Source organism: Accipiter gentilis, chromosome 8 (assembly GCF_929443795.1).
Source record: "Accipiter gentilis chromosome 8, bAccGen1.1, whole genome shotgun sequence".
Classification (NCBI taxonomy): domain Eukaryota; kingdom Metazoa; phylum Chordata; class Aves; order Accipitriformes; family Accipitridae; genus Astur; species Astur gentilis.
In genome coordinates, this window is record NC_064887.1 from 37,252,882 (window position 1) to 37,277,232 (window position 24,351).

Here is a 24,351-nt window from a genome sequence, read left to right on the forward strand (position 1 = left end):
TCTCATATGGGACTTTCCCTCCCATTTGTCTGTGTTTAACTTCAAGTGCCTCACCTGTATTGTCAGTGTTACAGTCAGCATTCTTCTATCATGGAGATTTGTGTTTATACATTCTAAATGGTACTTGACTTTAACAGTATGACATTGGTGACTTCTGGTTTTCTGACATCTCTTCCAGCAGTGTTGCTGCTGAGCCAGTAATTACGTTTGTCTTTTCCTTGCCCGTGTGTAGACTATGCTACTCAACTGCTGAATTTCCTCTCACTGGTTTCAAATTATTTCTCCTTAAAAGAGATTATGACCTCTCCTATTTAATGTCATCTTGATAACAATATGGAAATAAATATTTAATAATCTTTGAGTGAGGAGGTCTGGGTCCGTTAGTTATGCTATGCTACCCTAGCTTGAAAACTGTGTTTCTACATAGTTTGTGCACCACGGTGTATAGGTACATGCATTTCAAGGACGCTGAAGTTATTTGATATTTTTTGAGTATTTCAAATAATGGTTGCTATCTCTAAAGGCAGTTGCAGAATTAATTATAGGTGGTCATGGTCAAGCAGAGCTGACAAGAGCTTCTGACCAGCCTGGAGCAGTGATCTCTCGGGGTTCTGCAACTTGTAGAGTTTTACATAGGCACAAGTGATCCCGTGGGTGTTACAGCTTACTGTGCCACATAGCAGATAGGGCTCTCCTGAACAGTGTAACCATAGAAGTGCATCCAACCTCAGAGTATGAGGGGAAGGGGCATGTCTAGAGCTTCTACAGTACTGATGATCTCTGTCCCATGAGTGTTACTTTATGCTTTAGTGCAGTGGAGAGTGGCTCACAGTATGCAGTGCTTTCTAAAATAAGCTAGGTTAGCAACATAAGTTTTCTGTTAGCTTAGAAATATGTTATAGTGAACTGAGGAGGTTATCTCTTCAAATAACTCTGAAATTGTGGAGCAACTGTATACTGAGATGGCAGCAGTGAATTCCTAGTTATGAATTACCAGGAAGATCTGTGTGTGGGGAAGCCATTTTAGCTCCTGCTGAAAAGTAACTTTTATTGTTTCTTCCTTTAGGAAACTGTGTTAGATAATATGGCTGAAGAGGGAAATATGTGCAAGTCCCAAGCCACTCATGTAGAGAAAAGCGGGCTGCCAAAGGTGACTTCGTGCTGCCCCTGGGCTGTCAGTCTGACTGGGCAAATTGACAGATTATCCAGAGATCTAATGACGTTCCGTGACCAACTGCATAAGCTTGTAACTCACCGAAAGGCTGCATGGTGTGAGAAGGTAAGGCTTTGGGTGGTGTTCTTGATCATTAGTGACTTTTAAGATCCTGTATTTTTCAGCTCTTTCGATACCGCCCATCCTAGGGCAGCCTCCCTGTTGCTGCTTTGTGTCAACCTTGCTGCAATCTCGATGTCAGATCTACAGTTACTTGTCTGTTTATGCCCACAGCATGCCAGGTGCTCTTTCAAACACAAAGTAGGCATCTGTCCCAGAGAGGCAGCATGCTGAAACAAAATAAGTGTTCTTTTGGAAGGGAAGGCATCAAAGGATAGGGTTTGCAGAGGAGAGAAAAGAAGAGGAGGAGGAAATCACGGCAGCCCCTGAAGGGGATAGAGGCAGCAGGTTGAAAGCATCAGTAATGGTTATAGTGAGAAAAATGAAGATAGGTATTTGCAGGGAAAGGAGGGTGGGAGAGGCCAGAGCTTGTCCTCTTTCACTGAGTTTGTAGTCTTTGAAATGTCTGATGGGTGAAGGAATAAGAAGGATTTGAAACCTGTGAAGTGAGAGAAGGGACTAAGCACAAGATTCGGTGGAAGAACAGACTGGCAGTGGGAGGCTGGCTGCGGAGGAAAGCAGGTGATACGAAGGAAGTGTACATGGTATTTGCTGACATAGGGATGGGGAGACACTGGGAAGCACCCAGAGGGGGTGGTAGGGCATAAATAAAGCAGCTGTTAATGTAGATGTAGAAGGTGAATCTGAATATTAACATGCTGGCACAAGGAGAAGATACGATGAAGATGCAGGCATAAAAACTAGTCATTTTTTTCAGGCATCAAGAGGAAAGAAGGATACCAGAGAATCTATGAAACCTGTGGATGGAGAAAAAGTGAAGGAAACAGTTGGGGCAGACAGAACAGTAACAAAAACGCTGTATCACTATTTTGTGTCTGTATTAACTCGTGAGAGGGTTTCTTTTTGCTTGTGGCTTTTTTTTTTTTTTTTTTTTTTAAGATTGAAATTTTGGTAGACAGGATTTATAGATCAGCTGACAAAATGAAAAGTGGCAGGTTGTCAGATCAAGAGGTATTTGCCCAAGAGTTCAAAAGGGTCTGGCATGGAAAAAGTGTGTGGAGAGCTAATTGTTCTCTTCCACTGTAAGGATAAGGAACTAATCAGGATCAGTTGGATGGGGACAGGCACAAGGAGCTGCTGCTTCACACAGAGTACAGAACTTCTTCCCACAGGGCACTGTCGGAATAAGCAGTGTACATAGATTCAAAATCTGTTGGACACATTCTTGGAAGATGAAATCCATAAAAGATTGTCAAATATACAGATATGTTTTACAAACTTAGGAATTTGCAGGAGTACAAATTGTTGCAGACTGGGAGAATATACTGGGGAAGTATCTCCATATATTTGCCTTTGTCTTACAGTCTTCTCTAGGCACTTGCTGTCGATCACTGTCAGTGATGGGGCCCTCGACTAGGCAGGTCTCTAGTGTTGTCAGATTTGGCTGCTTTTTATGACATGACTTGCAGGACAACTCAGACTTTGAATTCTAAAAAGAAAATTTCCAATGCATGATTTCCAAAGCAAGATACGCTCTGACTCCTTTTATATGTAACAATATATACATGCTGTTAAATATTATGTTAAATATTATATAATAATCACACTTAATTTTTTTTATGTTTAAATTTGGAAATGAAGTCCAAAAAGATTAACCGATTAATTCTTCATTGTACTTTGAAATAGATGCACTGATTGGATTTGAATTATGGTTGGTCAAGTTCCAGTGTTTCTGAGATTCAGCGAATGTCATATGAGTTTATGACTGTGCGTAACAAATGGAGTGTATCTTAAGTGTGTTTTTAAAAGGATGGTTTATCACGAATGCTGCCTCTTCTACATGCCCTGGAACAGAATTGTTTTGTAACTCTACATGACAGCATTTTTTGGAATGCCGGGGGTCAGATGACTCTCCATCAATCCTCTTGATATCAACCCTTCCTTTGAATAGTGTTGCTGCTTATGTGATGCTTTCTGCCCGTAGTCTGCTTTCTTTTCCCCACAATCAGGATGCTGGCTGAATGCAGGCTCCCCTATCAATTTTATGTTTCTGCCCCCTTCAGTCTTTTCCTTGGAGAAATAAGCTTATCAAATCTTTCCTTCTGTATTTTTTTTTTAATCAAACAAAGAGAAGATATAGCAGTAGCTAAAGTGGTCATTATCTCTAACTTTGTATCTTGCGATACTGAGACATCTGGAAATTCTCTTGGCTTTCACAAGGATGCCTGTCTGAGGGATAGTACAGTTTATTATAGCTCTTTTGCCCACTACCTTGTACTACACAAAAAAATGTGCTAATCCACAGAGTAATTATGTCTGTTGTTACCAGCAGGCCTGATGTCTGTGCCAGGCAACTGAGTAGAAACTGTTCTGAAGAACAGAATTGAGGGCACATGATTAAACATGACATAGTGGGGAACAGACAGCATAGTTTTTGCACAGAGGAATCATGACTGTAAAATCTGTTGGAGCTCTTTGAAGGGACCAGTGAGCATGTGAGCAAGGGAGGTTGGATCAGCGTTGTTTGATTGCATTTAAAAATGTCACTTGATAAAGTCCCTGAAAAGATTCTCAACACAAATAAACTGCCCACGTGGCTGTCGTTCCTCTTATCCTTGAGCAAACAGCAGAGCAGGAAGCAGAGAGGAGGCGGCTGTGATCGGTTTGTGGAGGTGGTCACCGGTGGAGCCTCACAGGCTCATGCTGCTCAGCATGTGTATAACTGCGCTGGGAAAGGAGGTGCATAGTGAGGTGCCCAAGTTGAGAGATGAGACTAAATCCCTGAGAGCACATGAAGGACAACAGCAAAGGCTTGTTGAGGGTGCTTGTAGTGAGTAGCGAAGTGGTAAAATGTCAGATAAAATTGCATGGAGATGAATCTAACAAAATCCACCTGAAGGGTGTATCATAATTTTACATGTGTTTTTTTCTGATCTTACTGTCATGGCATGTGAGTGAGCTCTTGGCATCATAACAATGGTTCTTGGAAATGTCAGTGGTCAGAAATAGTACATTGAATCCTAAGAATTGTTAGGAAAGTGGAAGAAAGCAAAACTTAAAATATTCCCATCTGTTCCTGGAATGCCGTGTGCAGTTTTGGTCCCACTCTTAACTCAAAAAAAAAAAAAAAAAAAAAAGAAGTTGTGGTTGAGCTGAAAAGTCACAAGGAGGGGAAGCGATAAGTGGTGATGACCCAAGTTGTGAAAGGGTTTCTCTGTGAGGAAGTTTACCTAGGCTAGGGCTCCTTGCACTAGAAGAGGAGAGAATGAAGAGGGGTATTGTGCTGGAGCAGGAGGAAACATTTTTTTACTGTTGTTCTGATGCTCCTTGGTTTTTATGATGGGTGAACCTAGAGGGAATTGCTGGACAAGTTAATGAAGAAAAAATAATTAAGCAAGAAATATGGAAAGTATTTTCTGGTTGAGAAAGTCCTTCAGCCGCAAACTACTGGAGTTTAGAATTTGTATCTTCCAGTGAGGTATTGTTACATATTCGTCTAGTCCTAAACTTATTCCCTAGCTATTTCCTATTGGAGACAGTGCTGGGTTAGATGGAGCTTTGATATAACAAGTTACAATTGCTCTTTCTTCACATCCAGTTTTGAGCATCACAACTCAGGAGAGAAATTGGGAAGAGTCCAGAAGAGAAGAATGAAAATCATTGTAAGTCTGGAATGTAAGGTCTTTGAAGGTCTTTATGTTAAAAGTGGAAAGACTAAGGTGACATATATGATTTTTTGAATATATAGAAATTATCTGTGGGGGAAAGATTTTTGTTTTTCCCCACGTCCTCAGTGAATGGGACACAAATGTGTGTAAATCGCAACACAGAGATTCTAATTAGGTACTAAGGAAAAAAATTCCTAATGCCCAGGGCAGAACAATGTTGGAGTAGGTTGTCTGGTGAGCTGTGAAGTCTCCATTCTTGGACCCTGCACAAATCAGGTTATGCAAGTATCTGTCAGGGATGGCTGAAGAGGAGTTGAACCTGCTCTAAGGCTGTAGATTGGGCTTGAAAACCTGTTGACATCTCTTTCACTTATGCAAGCCTGTGATTGATTGATTGATTGATTTTGGACTATGTAGAGGTAGTTCATGTGTGTTAAAGTCATTGCTATGCCAGGTAGCAATGTCTGGTTTGCACCACTAAACACAACTGCTTATAATTCACAATGTGTTTTCAGGGGCAATGTGCCTATTTGTTGCAAGTTTAATCATTTGCACACTGTGATTCTGGTAGTTAAATCTATTGATCTTAAAACTTGTAAAATTAAGGAACTTATTTTTCTTATTTTCTTTCGTTTCTTGTTTCTTTATCTTCTTTTGTTTATTTCTGCCTGCCCCCATCTCACTCTTTGGTTATGTGTTTGGAATGACCCTGAAACCACTTCCCCTTTCAGGGACATTCACTACAAGACATCTGAATGTTGCCATGGGATTTAGGTGATTTGTGAAACCCTGATTAATATGACATTTTAACTTGTATCCATCTCTAGGCAGCAATGTGTTCAGTATCTTGGAGGAGAAAGGCATATGACAGAGGTGTGATGTAAATATGGGGCTTTCTTACTGTTAGCTTTGTTCTTTTCCATGCGGTACTGGGCAAATAATCATCATTTCTTTGGTGACATTTTGGGGATTTGTAAGTGATCAAAAAGTTGAGTGAAATGGTTAAGCTTTAAAAATGTTTCTCTTCTTAGAAACAAACTTAACTGTAAAAAATGAAATCTCCTAATTCCAGAAGAGAACTTGTTTGTTTGCTTTTTCCTTTCTGAATATTTCATGTTATCTACTCCTCTGTTTGAGAGGGGGATTTGATTTCAGTCTGTGTTAAGCATTTGGCATCCACAAGCTGGAATGCAGAGTATTTGACTCCAAATTGTGATCGTTTCAGTTTTCATTACATAAATGCTCACACCATACTGAGCTTTTGTTGAAACTTGGGCTATTGTATCTTGGGATCCTTTTTGTTCAATAATATTTAAAAGCAAGCCAGACTCTTTTGAGATGGCGATATGATGGGATGGAGCTTGCTCATGCATACAGCTCGAAGCATGGCCCAGAAAGACTTAGAGCCGTTAATCTGATCTTGAATATGCTCTTTTCACACTAGAGTCCTCTCCAGAAATACTGGTGGCTGTACTTGCATGCTTGGCTCATGCTGTGCCTGACTACCCACAGTTGAGCCTTTAAGAGGTTGTAATCCCTGGCCTGCATCAGACCTCCTTAATGACAGTGGAAGAGCATGCTGAAACCTGCATTTTTTCTTTTTTTCTGTATTTTTCTCCTGATCGGTCACCTCCCCTTCCATTCAGTAACCCCTAACCTTCCCAAACTGTTTGACCTGCAGCCTTGATAGGGCAAATCATGCCTGGCAAATTTGGTGGCCTTTTACAGTAGGGTTACAGTGTTGGTGGATAAGGGAAGAGCAACTGACGTCATCTACCTGGACTTGTGCAAACTGTTTGATACTGTCCCACATGACATCCTTGTCTCTAAATTGGAGAGACATGGATTTGACGGATGGACCACTTGGTGGATAAGGAATTGGCTGGATGGTCACACTGAAAGAGTTGTGGTCAATGGCTCAACGTCCAAGTGGAGAGCAGTGATGAGTGGCGCTCCTCAGGAGTCAGTATTGGGACCGGCGCTGTTTAACACCTTTGTCGGTGGCATGGCCAGTGGGATTGAGTGCACCCTCGGCAAATTTGCCAACGACACCAAGCTGTAAGCTGTGTGGTGTGGTCGACACACTGAAGGGAAGGGATGCCATCCAGAAGAACCTTGACAGGCTTGAGAGGTGGGCCCATGTGAACCTCATGAAGCACATGGGTCAGGGCAATCTCAAGCACAAATACAGGCTGGGCGATGAGTGGCTTGATAGCAGCCCCGTGGAGAAGAACTTGGTGGTGTTGGTTGACGAGAAGCTCAACATGACCTGGCAATGTGTGTTTGCAGCCCAGAAAGCCAAATGTATCCTGGGCTGCATCAAAAGAAGCATGACCAGCAGGTCAAAGGAGGTGATTCTCCCCCTCTACTCCACTCTCATGAGACCCCACGTGCAGTACTGTGTTCAGCTCTGGGGCCCCCAATGTAAGAAGGACATGGACCTGTTGGAGCAAGTCCAGAGGGGGGCCACAAAGATGATCAGAGGGCTGGAGCACCTCTCCTATAAGGACAGGCTGAGACAGTTGGGGTTGTTCAACCTGGAGAATAGAAGGCTCCGGAGAAACCTTATAGGAGCCTTCCATTACCTAAAGGGGGCCTAGAAGAAAGCTGGAGAGGGACTTTTTACAAGGGCATATAGTGATAAGACAAGGGGTGATGGCTTTTTAAGACTGAATGGTTTTTGATGCACCTTGATTTAAGGCTTCACTATTTGAAATAGGGAAGCAGCTCCAGAGGCTGATGCTGAAACATAGTCCTACATCCTTCTGGTTTTGGTTGGGTTTTTTTGTTTTCCTTACCGAGATTGAGTTGAATTTTACCTACTCAAACAAGTACACTTCTGAAGTTTTTCTATGTGTCTCATAATGAATTTGAGGGGGGCATGGGGAGCTGTGGGTACCCTAGTAGGGACTGCTGGTGCTTGGTGGCTGTGCTGTGTGTGGCTAACCTGCATGAAAATAAAGGCATGTGCAATGTATGTATGTGGGTGAGGGAAATACAACATCTCATTATTTTCTCCACCGTGTGAATGGTGAGGAGCACTGGTGGGGGTTGGGCTGGCTCCTGGTGTGCTGCGTTCCCTCCTGCACCCGTGCAGGGCTGGGTTGTGTTTCTGCTGCCTTAAACCCGGCACTTGTGGCAAAGAGACACCTGAGCTCTCACCGAAGAACTCTCTGAAGGCTTGTCAAAAGTTCTTTTTTTTTTTTTTTAAAGCAAACTGTTCGCATTGCATCATTACTGTTTCTGCTGTTTATTCTGGTTCTCGGGGCTTTCTGCTAATATGAAGATGTTCCTGTAGTGAGTAGTTAATTATCCAGGCTGTCTGGGGTGCAGGAAGTGGAGGAGTGGTAGGGAATGGTTCAGTGCCGGCGTATTTCCTCAGTCAGCACATTCCCTTCCCCTGCCCCCTTCCCCAGTCCCAGAGCATTTCTGTGTTCCACTTTGTATTTGCAATCCTCCATCTGGAGCACCGAGCAGCTGTCAGTGGAGCTTTTCATGCAAAAAGAAATTGAAGAACTAGCAAGGCCACAAGAGCAGCTTTTGGAAATGCACGGTTGGTTGGGCCCAGATGCCTGGATAGGGGGATGAAACCTAGAGAGATCAACAGAAACATCCATCAAAGGGAGCGATGGAGGACCTGGACAGGAGGATGGCAAGGAGGGACAAGGCTAATGGCTTTTCTGTGTAGTTCTTTAGTTAAATGTAGGATTAAATTTGCTGCTGATGGAATTGCCATGGTATTAGCAGATTTAGGTTATTAGAAAGCACAGATCTGCTGTAAACAGTAGGAAGTAAGATCCTAATGTTTGTATTCACTTTTTGCTCATGTATTTTCTTGCATTAGTTTATTTTTCACTCACCAGTATTCCTAGCAGGAGATCTGAGCCTGTTTGCTTCTGGTAAGTGCCTGTGGAGACTACAGTGGAGATCCAAGTGATTGTTCCTGGAGAGCAGTGTGCTCTCTCTTGTGTTGGAAGGAGGAGAGAAGCCATCTTGGTGCATTGGTTCTTTTCTTAACAGCAGAATCTAATGTTTGCATTAGACCTGAAGCCCCTGGTTAGCTCAGTTTAAGACTGGCATGCACGTGGGAAGTTACTGCAGATAAGCAGAGCTGGGAGATTTTTGAAAGAATCTTGCTCACTTCTGAGAACCCTGTGCAGGTTGGTCAGACTTCAATAGTCAATGTTAAGCTTGCAGCACACAAAGAGATGGAAAAGAGAAGTACTTATTCTTCGTTTGCAGATGCGACTTGCGGTGCAGTTTACTGAATGGGTGCTGAACTGTGTGAGAGGCAGACTCTGTACCAGTTGCTAAATCAGCAAACCGATTTCAAACACACACAAAAACTGTAACTGAAAATAAATTACCCAGGCTGACATTTTTGATGGGGCTTATATATTCTAAAAGACTCCAGGTCCTTAGGGAAGAGAGAAACATTAAAAACTTGAATGCTGTCTCCTGTTTTGTGTGCAGAACTGGGGTTTGAACTAAGTGTGGGTGAAAGTTTTTCTTGCTTCCCAAAAGATGCTGTTTTCCTTTCTTTCCTGAAATGCAGAATGTTTGCTCAGGTGACAGGATCAGTTAAAGTATAATCAATAGCCAGTGTTAATATTTTACTCGTATTATTTGCCAAGATGTTGGATACCGACCAAGGCAATCAAACATGTAATAAATGCAGCTGAAGAATTATACTCCAATAAATTTTAAATGAGCTTTATTTAACAATAAACTGTAAAATACCCCATTCCAATGAGAGAACATGTTTTGTAGCCACTGTAAACGTTTTAGTACATTTTTAAGAAGTAAGTGTAGTACTTACGTTCTCACAGTTAAAACACACAATAAAACATGGACGAAGACTAGGAACGCCTGTAGGGCTCAGATGCGCAAGGTGTACATAAGATCACAGGTCCCAGCACCACTGTTATCTTTTGCATGTGAAAAACTTGGAGGCTGATAGGTAGGTGGGCTTTGAGTTACCTGTGACCTCAAGGTTGCTGGATTTCAAGACTCTCTTGCAAGTGCTGAGCCACTGCAACAAATATTGTCCTCCACAAGGGCAATATCTTGGGGACATAACTAATTCTGGCTGACAGAGGCTATATTAAACACCATAGCCAGTGGCTGTATTTTAGAGCAGCTCTACCTGAAACACTGTTAGTGTGTTTTACCGAACCTTTCAGAGTGGGTTTTGGGGGCAGTAACTTCCAGGAGGTATCTGGCTTGCTTTACAGCTCCGGGCAGACTGTCGGGAGGGGTTCCTCCTCTGCCAGCAGGAGTTACAAGCATTGCGTACTTTGCAGTACCGCTTGGTTTTTAGGTGAGTTGATAGAGGTGCTTTTAGAAGGACTGTTTGCATTCATGGATTCAAAGCTTAACTTTAAGTTTCCTTTTCTCTTAAAACCTTGGCCTTGTTCTCTCAGTCTTCTGCCCTGAAATTGAGGGTACTTGATCATAAGAGAAAAAAGTATCCAGCTCATGTCTGTGTCTTTGTCCCTTGTGCTTGTAGCAGAGCTGACATAAAAGCAAATCTCTTATTTAATATTGTCACATCTCTTCTTGCCAGCCAGAAATGTATCTAAATAAAGCTTTAGTACACTTCTGAGCTCAGAACGCACTACTTTTAACTCTTCATCTTATCAGCTCTCTCAAAATGCTGAGAGCTGTTTGAATTTTCCCTTTGCAGGCTAGTGTAGGGCCCAGCTTTTGACTGCTGCAAGAGTCACGATGGCCATTCAAACAGCTTCACATCCACCTACAGCTGCTACTCGCCACTAAAACTGTGACCTAATAAGAGAAACTGCTGGATGCATTTTAAGAGGAGTGGCTTTAGAAAATGTCTGCTTTTTAACTGAAACTCTGAAAATGTTTTATGTAGACGAATCTCCACCTGGGACTTAAAGTTCATTTACCTCATACCATAGGCTGGGTTGCTGGAGTGCTCTGGATGCACTGGCCCTGCCTCCCCGAAAAGCAGAGAGAAGAGCTGCAGTGCTGGTGGAGGTTCTGCAGTGGTCGATGCAAAGGCCCTGGATGGCACAATGGAGTATTCTCTAATTGAAAACCAAACCGGTTTAGGCATTAAGAAACTCCCTAGAAGTCATGGGGTTTTGTTTGTTTGTTTGTTTGTGTTTGGGTTTTTTTTCTCCTTATAATTTTTGCATAAGAAGGACCCTTTTCTGAAAATTTGTATGACTAGTTGGTAATACCTTCCTCTAATTTGTGTATTTTAGAAGTGGTTTGTATAAACATTAAGTTTTTTGGCCGTATGTACAGGGACTACATTCCTTGAATTTGTTTCACATCCTGTTCTTCCAAAGCAGGATAATATAGAGAAGTGCAAGTCACAAGCAGCACTCCGTTTCTGAAGTGGCTACTTTCATGTTGCACAGTGATAAAGCTCTGCTTAAAACAAAGTGGGGCCCTCCAAGCCTCTGCAAGTCACTTAGATCTGAGATGATATCTCATATCATCAGTGTTTGTCTCTGCTGCCCAAGATAAAAGTTGGGAAGAACAAATTGAAAAATAAGTGAGCAATTTATTATATGAAGCAATACTTGTCTGTTGCCTTCCTTTGTAATTTGTAGTTGTCAGGGTCTTTTTCAAAGTAGCACTGCAGCCTTTTTGCAAGTGTCTAAATTACTTACACTGACATACTCTGGGTTTTATATCATATATTTTCAGTATGTGGCTATTACTACATTAATTTGTGTGATCTTCTAATTAATTCAAGGATTTTGAAAAGTCTAGAGATAAAACTGTAGTTACAAAGAAATGCATTATAAAAGGCTGGGCTGTTAGAATGGAATTTTTTTTTTTTCTTCTGTAAAATGCTGAAGATTTATAATTTGGAGAAGGAAATAGGTGTTTATCTTTTATTCCCTGTGGTGTGCATTCAGAATTGTGTAGCATATGGGACTTCCACAAGCCTGAACTGTGTCTCCTTGTAGTCAATGGTAAAGAATCTGCAATTCTGATGCTCCTGCCTGGAGCTGTCCCCCATTCCGGAGAGCAGTGGGACTGTAATGGGTGGTGGGCTTGCATATCTTCTTGGGAAGTAGCTGAAGAGGTTTAGATGCGCTTCTGGCTCCAGAGCACAGTGATTCTGGCCATCTTGTTGTATGCTTGTGCTGATGCTTCATGTCTGCTTTTGTTGCGCTGGCATCACTGGTGTCCTCTTAGCTGAGCAGAGGTGATGCAGAAATGGCTGATTTCTTTGAAGATCATTTATTATTTTAAGACTTGTCCCTGGCTGGTTCTGCCCACAGAGTTGCTGCAATGGAATAATCACATCAAATGTTTGACTCCCATCTGTTTTTTTTTTTTCTTTTCTTTTTTGAGTTCAGTTGTTCTCCTCAAAAGTTAACCACTGGAAAAGCAAATTACTCCTGCCAAAAACTCATATACATACATACAACAAGAAAATATACATACAACAGAAAACATTTTTGTACTTTTGTGGAAAAGGGATGTATCTCTTGAGGCTTTCAGCATAGCTACCTTCGTTCTGGGCTGTTTGCCTCAGGTATGTCCTTTAGTAATCCAACCCAAAAGCTGTCTTTGAAGCGACTGCCTCTGTGTATCTCTTCACGGGTAGGATCCTGTGCAACTCCCTTGCAGGAGGAGAGCTGGGTGAAGCCCTTATGGTAAGGAAGTTTGCTCACACGGGCTTACTGCACAGTAGTGACAGAGTTCAGTGCTTGTAGGCCTAAGAGGATTAATCTCTTTTGCTTTGCCTGTGTGATAGATATTTGTAGACTCAGCAAACAGGCAATGCTTTTATCAGTCATGTGCTTTTGTGTTTCGTATTGATATTTGGAGGTAAACTTTGCATTTTTCTACTAAAGACCCTGAAAAATCTTAATGTTGCTCTTTTGCTGTTTTATTCATCCTATATCCTTTTCGTTTATCTTAAGCTAGACTGACTTTTCTGACTCCTATTAATGTGGTATTTAGATACATGAGTCTAAACACAGACCCATTTGATTATTGTAAAAAAACCCAACCAACCAAACAAAAAACTACCCAAAGGAAAAAAACCCCAAACCAAACCCAACAAAAATACGTTATCCATTCAGACAAGATCAGATTACTCCTCTTCATGAAATTCTCATTCAAATGCTTTAATTAACTCCTAACTTTCCATTACTGTGCTTCCTCACGATCTAAAAGCTTTCCATTGGAGAACAGCATGGGTGTTGGTCTGAAGGCTTATGAAGGGCTTTGCAGTATTCAACGTATAATAAAAGGAAGCACAGAGCAGCAGTGCCCTGCCAGACCATGGTAGCTGTTCTTGTCAGATGCAGCTATGTGCATTCCTGGTATTAAAACTATATTTTTAGTTTCTTCTCAGAGGACTCCCCCGGTTAAAAGATGGCCTTCTATTCCTGGATAAAATAGGTACATTTCCTCTCTGTGGCTTCCTTGTCAATTTGTTTTGGAATGACAATAGGTGTGCCTAGGAGCTAGCATTTGAATAGTGAATGTGTTGCTTAAAATGCATAAGATGGAGATGTATACATTCTTCTCTAATTGCAGGAAATTGCAAATCCGGGCAAAATTTGGAATGCAGCTGCTTGTATAATTACATCTTCTGTCAGTTGCTATAGCTCAGCTTTACAACCCTTCTAAAATGTCTTCGTAGTTTATGGTACAAATAATGCCCCCATTAATATTACTTTGGGATCACCCCTTTCATTTATTCGCCACCAATTCCAAAGGCCTAAGATTTTTTCCTCTTCCTGAACTAATAACGAGTGTTAGAAATTAGTAATTATAATAATGTGAAATTTTGCTTCAGCTGCTATAATGATTGTTAAGCCAAAAGAAATTATTTGAGTTTCTTACTGTTGCTGGGGTTTGGGTTTAGTAAGAAATACTCATGCATGTACCTCGAACCAGTTTGATCTGCCTACAGCATCAGGTTTTGGATACGTGCAAACCTTTCCATTTTGTAAAATAGAAGGCAATGGTAATGGGTCATGGAAAAGTTGTTAGGTTACTGGCAACTAAGTGTTGCTATCTGGTACTCGTCATTAAATGACAGGTAAGATATAGATCACAATTCAGAGCTTAATGAAATGTGTTGGCCCCACTTACACCACCATCACAATTGGAAAATGGTTGAAAGGTTGGAAAGGATTAAAGGAGGGGTAATAACGGAATTATTTGCTCTGTCTTTTTGATAGGTGAGAAAATTGTACTTTAACTAAGGCAAAGTTATAGCTGGATCATGTTCTGCAAGTTCTTAGGCAGAAGTGGAGTTTTGGGGGTATTAGACTTTACATGAAAGATGGTGTAAGAAGACCCAGTGCCTGAGGCAGAACTCACTGAAAAGGGGCATATTTTTAGCCATAAATGTATTTCACTGCTGAGATAAGACAGTGATAAGGTAGTTTCTTGATCTGCTGGAGCCTGTGTTTAAAAAACAAAAAGTATATGTTTATAGAAGAGATCCTGTAACTTACCAAAATGTAGTAGAACATTGCAGAAATTACTAGGTGAGATACTGTAGCCTGTGCTTTGTGGTAGGTTAGACTAATCAAACAGTTTATTATGACTTTAAATCCATAAATGCATGAGCATTGGTATTAAATAGGCTATTTCAGAAGAACATCAAGTCTCTTTGTGTACAGTCAAGGATCTCACAAGAAGAAAGAAACCTCATTTAGGCAGGACAGTGTGGGAAGTGTTCAGCTATTACAATAGAAAATGATGGTTTCCAGCGTTTTTAACTGGTTACTCTTCAGTGTGTAGAAATTGCTGCAGAAAATTAAAAACCTTGAAAGCTTACAGCAAAGAAGCTTGATTCAATAAGGCAAGTTTTATAGAACTGCAGTACTAACTCTATAACTTTCTTAGAGGTTTGAAATTACATTTGGGCAAGTTACTATAAGACATGAATTTGAAATTAGAGTAAGGGGTTTTTTTTATAGTAAAACACCTGCTTACTCAGTGTTTTAGTGTTTCCAGAACAGCTGATTGCAGATACTGCTTTTGCTTTAACTTGTGGGGTTTTTTGTACAAGCTTCAAATGCCTTCAGTTGTTTTTCTGAAGGTTGGGGGTCTGATTTTCCTGGAAGGAGCTGTTCAGCAAACATTTGAACTTCATAGGCTCTGCAGGGTCCTGTCCCCCCCTGCTCCATAATTTTTCCCAGAAGCAGGAGCTGCAGGATTTGATTTTCCATTACTTATGCATTCACAGCATCCCTTGAAATGGTGCCTTTCTCTGCTTCTCTGAGGCTGAATGGGTCACTGTCTATGGCTAAGGAAGGAAAGTGTTATACACTTAGCCATGATTGTTCAAAAAAAAAAAAAAAAAAAAAAGGCAAACATTTTTGTTAAAAGTAACTGCCCCCCTTAGCCAAATTATTATTTGTTTATTGTTAAAGAAGTGTAAAGCCTTCACCCTGCTTATGCGTGAAAAACGCTTTATGCCTTTGGGGACACACAAGCACACAAAACACTTGGGTTATTCATAACTGTTCTGTACAGAAAACAGTGACAAAACATGGAGAGCAACGGTGTTGGCTTGTTCAGTTCTTGATACCTCTAATGATGTTTGAGATGAACTCTGCCTGGGCACCTTCTTTCACAGACAGACCATGGTGCATGTTTTTCAGCGCTGCTCTGTGTGCAGCAAGGTGCAGAATGTGTATTGTATAGCCAGGAAATTCTTGTATAGGAGCACAAAGAGGTTGTGGGTAGGAATTGTGGGATCACTGTGACTGTTTTTATTGTATTCCACTTTTATTTAATACTTCCAGATCTCTCTGTTATGCTTACAGTGGACTCTGCTCTTCCCCCTTCTATGTTATTGATGCTTTTACTTATTATTTCCTTTTGCTCTCTTTCCTTTTGTACTTGGTGCTGGTTTTTCAGTGCTGACCAGGAGGGCTTTCTTAAAAGTAGTCTGCAAATCCTTTCTATCCTGTTTTCTGTATCCCAGATAGACTGTCAGCTGGGATTGCAGTTCTGCAAGGTTTTTCTCAGGGGGTAGGAAGAGGTGGTGGTGGAATAAACACTAGATATAAACTGTAAGACAGCAAAAGATATAAATAATGATCATTTATAAAGTGTTATTTGGGCTTGTACTGATTAAAGGCAAGTGTTTGCAGGGTTCAGCCATGGAATGATCTCGATTCCAGTCTGGAAACTGAAAACTCCTAAACTAGCCTTAATTTCCAATGCCTGGTTTCTAGCGCTCAGCTGTCAGGATTTCTGCGCAGCTTCTATGCTGGCAGTCTCTGAGCGATGCCAATATCTCCATGCTTATCCCACTTTCATTTTTTTACTTATAGATCTTTATCTATAATTGATGCATGTCTGTCGAATGAGAGTCTGCTCAGTATACATGGAGGCTGGGAGCTCTGGGCAGCTCCTCTAACCTGGGGAATGCCTCTCAGTACCCATGCTTGGGATATTGTGATGTGCTGCGGAGCTGTTCGGAGCCAGGCAGATGAGTGCACTGGCTGACCTGGCAGATCTTTTCTATTTCTGCAGTCTGGTCCCTCATTAATCATACATTTCCAAGCGTGTAATATTTCACTTCACATTTTTCAACTCCCCAGGTACAGGGGGCCATCTCAGACATGATAGCTTTAAAATGGAGCTTGAAAATGAGCTTCCTTTAGGAATAAAAAATTCTGCAAGTCAAATGCTGTTTGGTGTTTTCAGAGCAACCAGAGGAGTTTATGAAAGGTGTTGGGTGGTTATGCCCTGATAGCAAGGCAGTATGACTTAGTGGCTTGGATATTGCATCCATTCATATTTCCTAATTTCCTTTCACTCTCCAACCTGAAAAGACAAGATCTGAGATTTTTCTATTTGTTTCTTGTGACTCGGAGCACAAAGGAGCAGGCTGCACTGTGTTTTCCAGCAAAGGCAGGCACTGTGGTTTGTAGTATCTGTACAGAATGGCAAGAATAATTTGTATTTCATGCTATATGCATATGGGGTCTTCTCCCTATTCATAAGAGAAATACAAGAGAGAATGAGTGGACAGATAGGACTGGAGACAGAAAATGTGCCATTTCTAGGCTTGTGCAGTTTGTTTTCCTGAACAATACCGTTATTATAGCCATTTCTGCAAAACTCCTAGAGTAATACGAAGAGATTGTGATTTAAAAATAATGACATGATTCGGGTCTTTATCATCCACTTCAAAAGGAGCTCCAACAATTTGGTTTGCTGCTTCTTCCTCGAAGCTGGCAACAATGAGATCACAAAATGGAAATGCTCCTATGCCTCCCCCCACTCTCTTCCTCGAAATAGATGTTTGGACCTTTCATTGCTGCTGCATTTTAAACTTCATCTCTAGCTAGAGGCTTCCTTCAAGTATGTAACTGAGAGGCAGAGAGTTCACTTGCTTTCTGAGGCTTTCAGGTTGCCATGTGAAGTTTTAACAAGCTGAAATGTTGACTTCCAGCATTTGGAAGATTGTCACTTCTGTTAGGTCAGTACTGAAAATTATTTAAATAACGTGATGTGGTTATCTAGATCTCCTTAGCATATCTTTGGGATGTCTTGCATGTTGGTAAAATTCTCTCCGAATAAGTTCACATCCGGCTTGCTTTTTAGCAGAAAAAGAACCATTTTGTGCATCATTTTTACTGCACTTTTCATTAGCGAGCTGTTAAAAAACGGACACAGATCAGCCTCTTGGGGATGTTTCTGAGCCATGTGGAATGAAACACAGAGCTCTGGGAAGCTCATTACCAGCAAGGTGCAGGCAAATGTGAGGGAGCTGAGGAAACCACAGCAATAATTGTGAAGGGCTAGAAGGTCTCCTCTTTGAGGAGAGATCAAATGAGCTAAATGTGTAGGTCGTCTAAGCAGTTGATAGAAGTAGAGCTCCACAAGATGGGCAATTGAAAGATTAGGACTGTCCACATGACAAATTAGAACATGTCCAGAGGAGGTGAATCTGGGTATTACTGTTCTGGCCTCAGAACAGTGGAACATGCAAAGAAACTGGAAGGCAGCTTATTTGAAATGTGTGACACATTACCTTTTCTATGATTTGCCCGCAGAACTCGTCCCTATAAAATTTATCCAAAGCCAGAAGATACCCAGGACTGAAAATAGTGGAGATAGCTGTCTGGATGAAAATGACAGCCAGTAGTGTCTTAGGTTAGAAGAAATTTCAGAGAACGTAGGGATGAGGAAATGCTGGGGAAGTTAATCATGTGCGTAGGTCTTTGCAGGCTTGAAGTCTCTCCTGCACATCAGTGCATAAGTTAATCCACCATGGTGGGGACTGAGCCAAGCTGCCTGCTCAGCCTGTTCCTTGGATGTGCCCCTTTCCAACTCTGGACTGGGCTCACCCTCTTCTGTTTTGGTTTGGCCATTTTCCTTGATCAGACCTCAGCCCAAACATTTTTGGGAGCAGAGCATCAGTCATGGCGCTGTCCCTGGGGAGATGGGAGAGCCTTTCCACATTTGATGGATTTCCCGCTTGGCTTAATTCCACCACATCAGGAACTAGAGGCCACCTGTCTCTGCCCACCCTCCAGCCGATGTTGAAGAGATCTGTTTTATTCTAGTGCTTATTCCTTTGCGTATTCCTGCGTGTGAATCTGGCCGCAGTGTCTGTGCACACCGCAACCCTTTGCACTGTGCCAGGCTTGAGAAGGGCAGCACAGGCTGTCTGTCACTTCAGTCCCATTTCAGTCTGTGATCTAAGATGCAATACTCCTATCTGTAACTACACTAGTTTGTTGGCTTCTCCTTAGAACATGAAAATTATTACAGTTTTCCCTTTAGCTTTTAGTTTTTAATACCTTTTGAAAACCTATGATAGTCTTTTGGAAGACTTAAGTTATTTTAAAGGAAACCATCTAGGAGCAGTCAGGGCAGTTTGGCCATTATCCTGTCCCAAACAGCAGTCGGTGACATGGTGAAGTGAAGAGCTAGAAGGAACCCAGCAGGAGTACTTGCCTCATTGTACATTTACGGCATCTGTCCATCTGCAGCCCTTGTAGGGCTGGTGAGGATGCTTGGTGCCATGGGAGGTTCCTGCCACCTTATCATGGTCTTGGGAGTGTAAAACCTGGTAGGGTACATTGACCCTGGAGCATGCAGAGGGACAGCGTGCTTCCATGCACATAGTTACAGTGTCTGTAAGTGACTGCTCTGTTGTGCTGTTGTGAACAGCTAACCAGATCAGTACTCGCTGCAGAGCGGGATATGTGTCAGTTTGAAAATGTTCATTCCTCATCAGCTGATTCCCTCTATGTTTGGTGTGGCTTTTCTCAAAATGCACCGGGTCCCTTTGGGATGAGGTTGGCTCTGTAGAAGTGGAAATGATGATTATCATGGTGTTGCATTTATTTGGAGAGGATGTGCAGCAGTTGTCAGACAGCACTATGTACCTAATTGGGAATTCAACTTCCAGCTGGTAGATTGAGACTGAAAGGCAGAGTTATGGGATAGAGACGGGCAGGCACAAAATGCTGCGGCTCCTAATCTTTTACAGTATGTTTGTTTAATACAAAGTGGTCTGCTGAGATTGTTTTGCAGTGTAGAATAATCATTGTGTGCTGACTAATGGGAGACGGCAAGCTGTTAAAGAGCATCAATTAACCGTACAGGAGGAGGTTATTGAGTATTTTCACAAGTGTTCAGGATGTGAAGAGTAAAGAATGTTACTTGACAGTAACCCTCAGAGATTTTTAGCTATTGAAATCTACAAACCGCAACAAGAGTATTTGTGGACATACACATGGTTGCAGAGCTTACTGGGAAGAACAGTGCAAAAAAGAACTTGAGCTAGCTTTCCAACTCCAGATAGTGCTGATATGAAATAAATAGTGCTTTCCTAAACTTGTTCTCTTATTTAATATTCATTATTTTGAATTCCTGCTGTTAAATTTATCTAATGTTGTCCCAGGAAATATTGGTCCTCTTTACAGAAGATAGCATGTGCAGTGCCCTTCTGATATTTGGATGTCAGAATTTGTTATACTTCTGCTTCCCTGACTGCTCTTACAGTTAGGCTGTTGTCCTTGTCCTTACAGCTGCGCCTGCTTCAGTATAGTAATTCCTATTCCTGCTATTACTATGAGTTAAAACTCAAAGCACTTAATGCTGAGCGGAGCATGCTCTTCCATCAATGTGCCTTGCACAATGGAAAATAAAATTCTCCAATTTTGGCCAGTGGAGAGTATGAAAACTTATGTTTCATTAGGAATACTTTTATACAGCCCTAATAGTATTGTGCCTGAGTTTAATGCAATAAATAAATAACATTTTGTGGGCTCTGTTTGCTGAGTGATTTTGTTCTTTGTAAGTAACAGGAAATTTTTCCCATCTTGGATTCCAGTGTTAAAGCCACTTTGTGCAAACATCATTTTCCATTTATTCATTGGCAGTGGGGAGACCAGATAGCATTGAATTTATTTTTTCAGCTTTGTTTCTTCTAAAGCGGTGTTAGAGAATTGGACCTTGGATATTCTTGCAGCCAACAGCAAGAGATGTCCTGGGATTCCTTGGGGATTATGATAAAGAGGGACCCTTGGTTCTTGGACAAGGGCAAAGAGACTTCTCTTGGCTTCGACTCTATTCAAATGCCTTAATCAACAGAGGTCTCCTTTAACAGATGGTTCTGCATCGATAAAGCCTTTAATGTGTTAGGAAAAAATCAGAGAAATTTACTCCTTTTCTGATTTATTTTCTTAATCTCTTTTGAGCGGGGGGTGGGTGGAGAATAACGCATCAGAAGACTATGGAGAGGATTAATTACTTGGCTGCAAAGGTCATGAAGATACTGTGTTGAAAGACTTGGGATAAGTGAGTGAATTCCTGGTGAAGTTGGTGTCAGTGGGGAAGTTTAACTGTGACTGCAGCCCTCGTGCGTGCCGTGTTTCTTACTGTGAAAGAATGTAATCCGAGCCCCTCTATGTCAAAAGCTTCTGAATTTGTTTCAGTAATGAAACCCTCCCTACTGATCTATGGAAAAATCCTTTTTTCTCCAGATACGGCAGCTGGTTTGACCCTGAGCGCTTGTAACTTGGCAGTGGCAAAGGCAGGGGGGACTTCGCTACGTTAGGGCTCTTGTCCTTGCAGCTGGTGCTCCTTTGAGCTCTGACTGATCTCTGGTGCCTCAGAGAGGTGCCAAAATATGCCTGACTTTACAGGGAACTTGTCAAAGCCCTAATATGTGAGATACCAATATCTTAATGCCGATCTGCAGATTTAAAACCCCAAGGAGCTTCACACGTGACCAGGGAAGGGAGGGGTTGAAGAGCAGTTTCAAGGCTGGAAAGGCTGGTGTCATTAGCACTGAGCTTGACCTGAGCTGAGCTTTGTCCAACGGATTCATCCCTGGAGCTGCAATGAAGCATTTCATGGTTCATTATTCTCACAGTAGGAAACAATGTCTTATTCTGAAGCTGAATATCTAACTCAAATTTTCATCCATTTGATCTTCTTATGGCTTTGTCAGCAAAGTCTGGTCTCTCGCCACTTTCTTTTCCACTTTCTTTTAGGACTAAACGAAATTATATGTCTGTCTCCATGAATGGGATAGTTTAAGCTCTTGAAGTTTCATACTGTAGGGCTTGTTTTCTGGGCTGCAAGTCATTGGGTGACCTGCCTTCCAATTCGACTCTCTGTTTCCCTGTGGTTTTTTGAAGCATGAACTCTGGAACTGCGCACAAATTCCAGGAGAGCTCTGGGATTTGTGCAGGTTGCAGAGGCAACATTGCTTTTCTGAAACTTTGCTGCTTTTTGGCTGAGCTGATTTGGCAGCTTGTTGCTGTAGCAGAAACAGAAGATGCCATTGGACCAAGAACTGTTTCCCTGAAGGGCTTAGCAGGGTACCTCTTCTTATGGATGTTTCCCCACTGACAGCTACATTTTGAGATGAGTCACTGAATTCATGTTTAATCCACTGGTAAAGTAAAATTGGCAAGGCAATTATCATCTTGCAAGTTCTTCAAATCAAATTGTTAGAGAACATTAAATCAAATGCTTTGGAGAAATCCCAGTATATACAATTGCTTTTATCATCCATTCTGTGATTCTGTCACAAGAAAAGCTTTGTTTTATTGGGCCTATCTTCAGTGAAAGTATGCTGCCTGGTACTAATTTTGGTCTTAGCCTCCACTTCTTTGTCTCTGCTCCATTATTTTCCTTTTCCTATTTGTTACCCCATAATGAGAATTGAGAATTAAGGAATTTCTAGCTTACAGTTGTCGTCCCTACTTTTTAGCATTGCCAAGTACAGAAAGCATTTGCAAACTGAAATAATACTGTTAGTCACGAGGCAGTTAATCTGTTATGACAACATGGTGGCTTAAAGCACAACGGTGATGAAGGTCACTCTGCTGGGTCTCCTTTTTTGCTCCATGCACTTTGCTCAAACCACCCACTCCTCAGTGAGAGGGAAGCATGCAGAGCCCTTGTGTATTAGTCATCAGTAGAGGGGCTGGTGGACTGTGAACCTGCAAACAAATGACTACAGGCAGCTTTTTGGTCACTGGGGCTGCTACCTGATAGAAAGCACATGTTAGCTTCAGTTTTTACTGCCACGCACTTGGGTTTACACTCACAGTTGGCTCTCTTCTCTTTGGTACATCCTAATCCAAACATGACATTTTGTGTTGTTTCCTGGCAGGAGGATTTTTTCACAGAAATCTACCATACTCTTCCCCCTCCTTTTTTTCTTTCCTCTACAGGTGAAAACAAGAGAGGAAGAACTACAGAAGGAGGGGTTCTCTGCCACTGCTAGAAAGATACAGGAAAGTGTTGAACTAAAACTGCTAAATCTTACACACCTTTGTGCTCCAAAAAAACCCCAACTGCATGGTTCATGCAGACTGGTGTTCAGAAGCAAACATCCTGCCAGCAAAATGGGCTTTGGTAGGTCTGTATCCAAGGAGCCTGTTTCAGCTGTCAGTGCTACAGAGGTGATCAGAGAACTGCAGATGAGAGAGGCCAGCCTGGAGAGAGAGCTGAAGCAGCTGCAGGAAGAGTGCAGGCAGAGGCTGGATGAAATTGCAGAAGGGTTGGATGGAGTGATTTGTATCTCCCCTTGAAGAGATAAAGCTGGACTGAGAAGAGCAAAGGAACAGACAGACTTGATCAGAACACATTGTGCAGCTTGGCATGGGGGAGTGCGAGGTGAGGAACCAAATGTAATTTCTAATTTTTAAGCCTGGGAATCATAACTTGTTACTGCTTTGTGACTTGCACTGGGGCCATAACCTTGGTGGTTCTCTCTGCAGCCCCTTTATTGCTAACCTTGCCAATTAAATTCTGCAGCAGGCCTTGGTGGAGTGTGCGTAAATCTCCCTTTTATCTTTCGGATTTCTAGTTCTTCTGCCAAGCACTGGGCTCTTTTATAGTGCTCAGCTGCTAGGCACAGCATATATTGAGGCTGCGCATTGAAGTACTAATTGCATTCAATATTTTCCAGCAAATCGAAGAGTTCATTAGTCAGAAAAATCCAGGTATTGGAGAACATGCAAAGTACCAAGGCTTAGAGAGATGGGAAATGTTCAAGAAAGTGTGCTGTTTTAATTCAGCTGGTTTGCATATTTGTGGCAGCTGTAATGCAGTCACCATAAGGAAAAACAAATGCCTAATAATAAATAAAGCAGCACACTGATTTCATTTACTGGTGTGATGCACTTGAAGTAATTGGGTTCTCAAAGAGAACAAACTAGATACCCATTCTACCGAGTTATGAGTCACAATGAGATGACTTACGGATCTGTTATAGGAAGTTTCTGTAAAATAGAAATATGACCTTAACTTCCAAGCTTGAGGAGTCTCCAAGCAATGTCTCTGGAGGCTTCTTCCCCTGGAACATGCAAATGTTTTTCACTTGGCATTCATTTCCTACCCTTTTCTATTTTGTTTTCACCAAGGAGAATTTTTATATTCTAGTTGTACACTTTCAGGAATAAATAAATTTTTAAAAAAACAGTTTGCTTTTCATTTGTGAATTGCTATGAGTGCTGGGCTTTCCTCCGTCTGGATTTCTGTCATCTACCCCAGCTCGGTGGTGTCGCTGATTACCAGCTGCTCTTGGCTCACTCAGCAGCCAAATGTGAGGAACCTTTAAGGACCTCTTTCCAGGCATCAGTACGATTGCTGCTCTGCAGGGAGACCATGTGCAGGTGGGAGTGGGTGGACAAGGCTCAGGTCTCCTGGTTTCTGCTGCACCAAGTAAACTTCAGATGCTTCCAGACCCTGCTCATCTGTGCCACCCGTGTTGGTCTCATGTATTTTTTGCAGAAGTGAGTGGCAATACAAACGTCAGTGGAGGGCCACATGGGGAGGGCTGGTTTGCCCTGGTTTCACCCAGTTGAACGCAGCATTGCCAGTAGGCCAGGAGTATGCAAGTTCAGTTTAATACAGGCCAAATTGCAGACAGCCTTTCCT

At 41.9% G+C, this 24,351-nt stretch overlaps 1 protein-coding gene across 3 annotated transcripts in view; it reads left to right on the plus strand.

Annotated features, from left to right (window-relative positions):
- Nucleotides 1-23,864, plus strand: part of TEDC1 (tubulin epsilon and delta complex 1) — a 76,998-nt gene extending 53,134 nt beyond the window's left edge. For all 3 annotated transcript variants that reach the window (XM_049808133.1, XM_049808134.1, XM_049808135.1), the window contains 2 exons: nucleotides 1,067-1,279; nucleotides 22,641-23,864. In XM_049808133.1, coding sequence (XP_049664090.1) covers nucleotides 1,067-1,279; nucleotides 22,641-23,000 — 573 coding nt within the window. In that variant the 3' untranslated portion in view covers nucleotides 23,001-23,864. The remainder of the gene's footprint in view (nucleotides 1-1,066; nucleotides 1,280-22,640) is intronic.
- The last annotated feature ends 487 nt before the right edge of the window (nucleotides 23,865-24,351 follow it).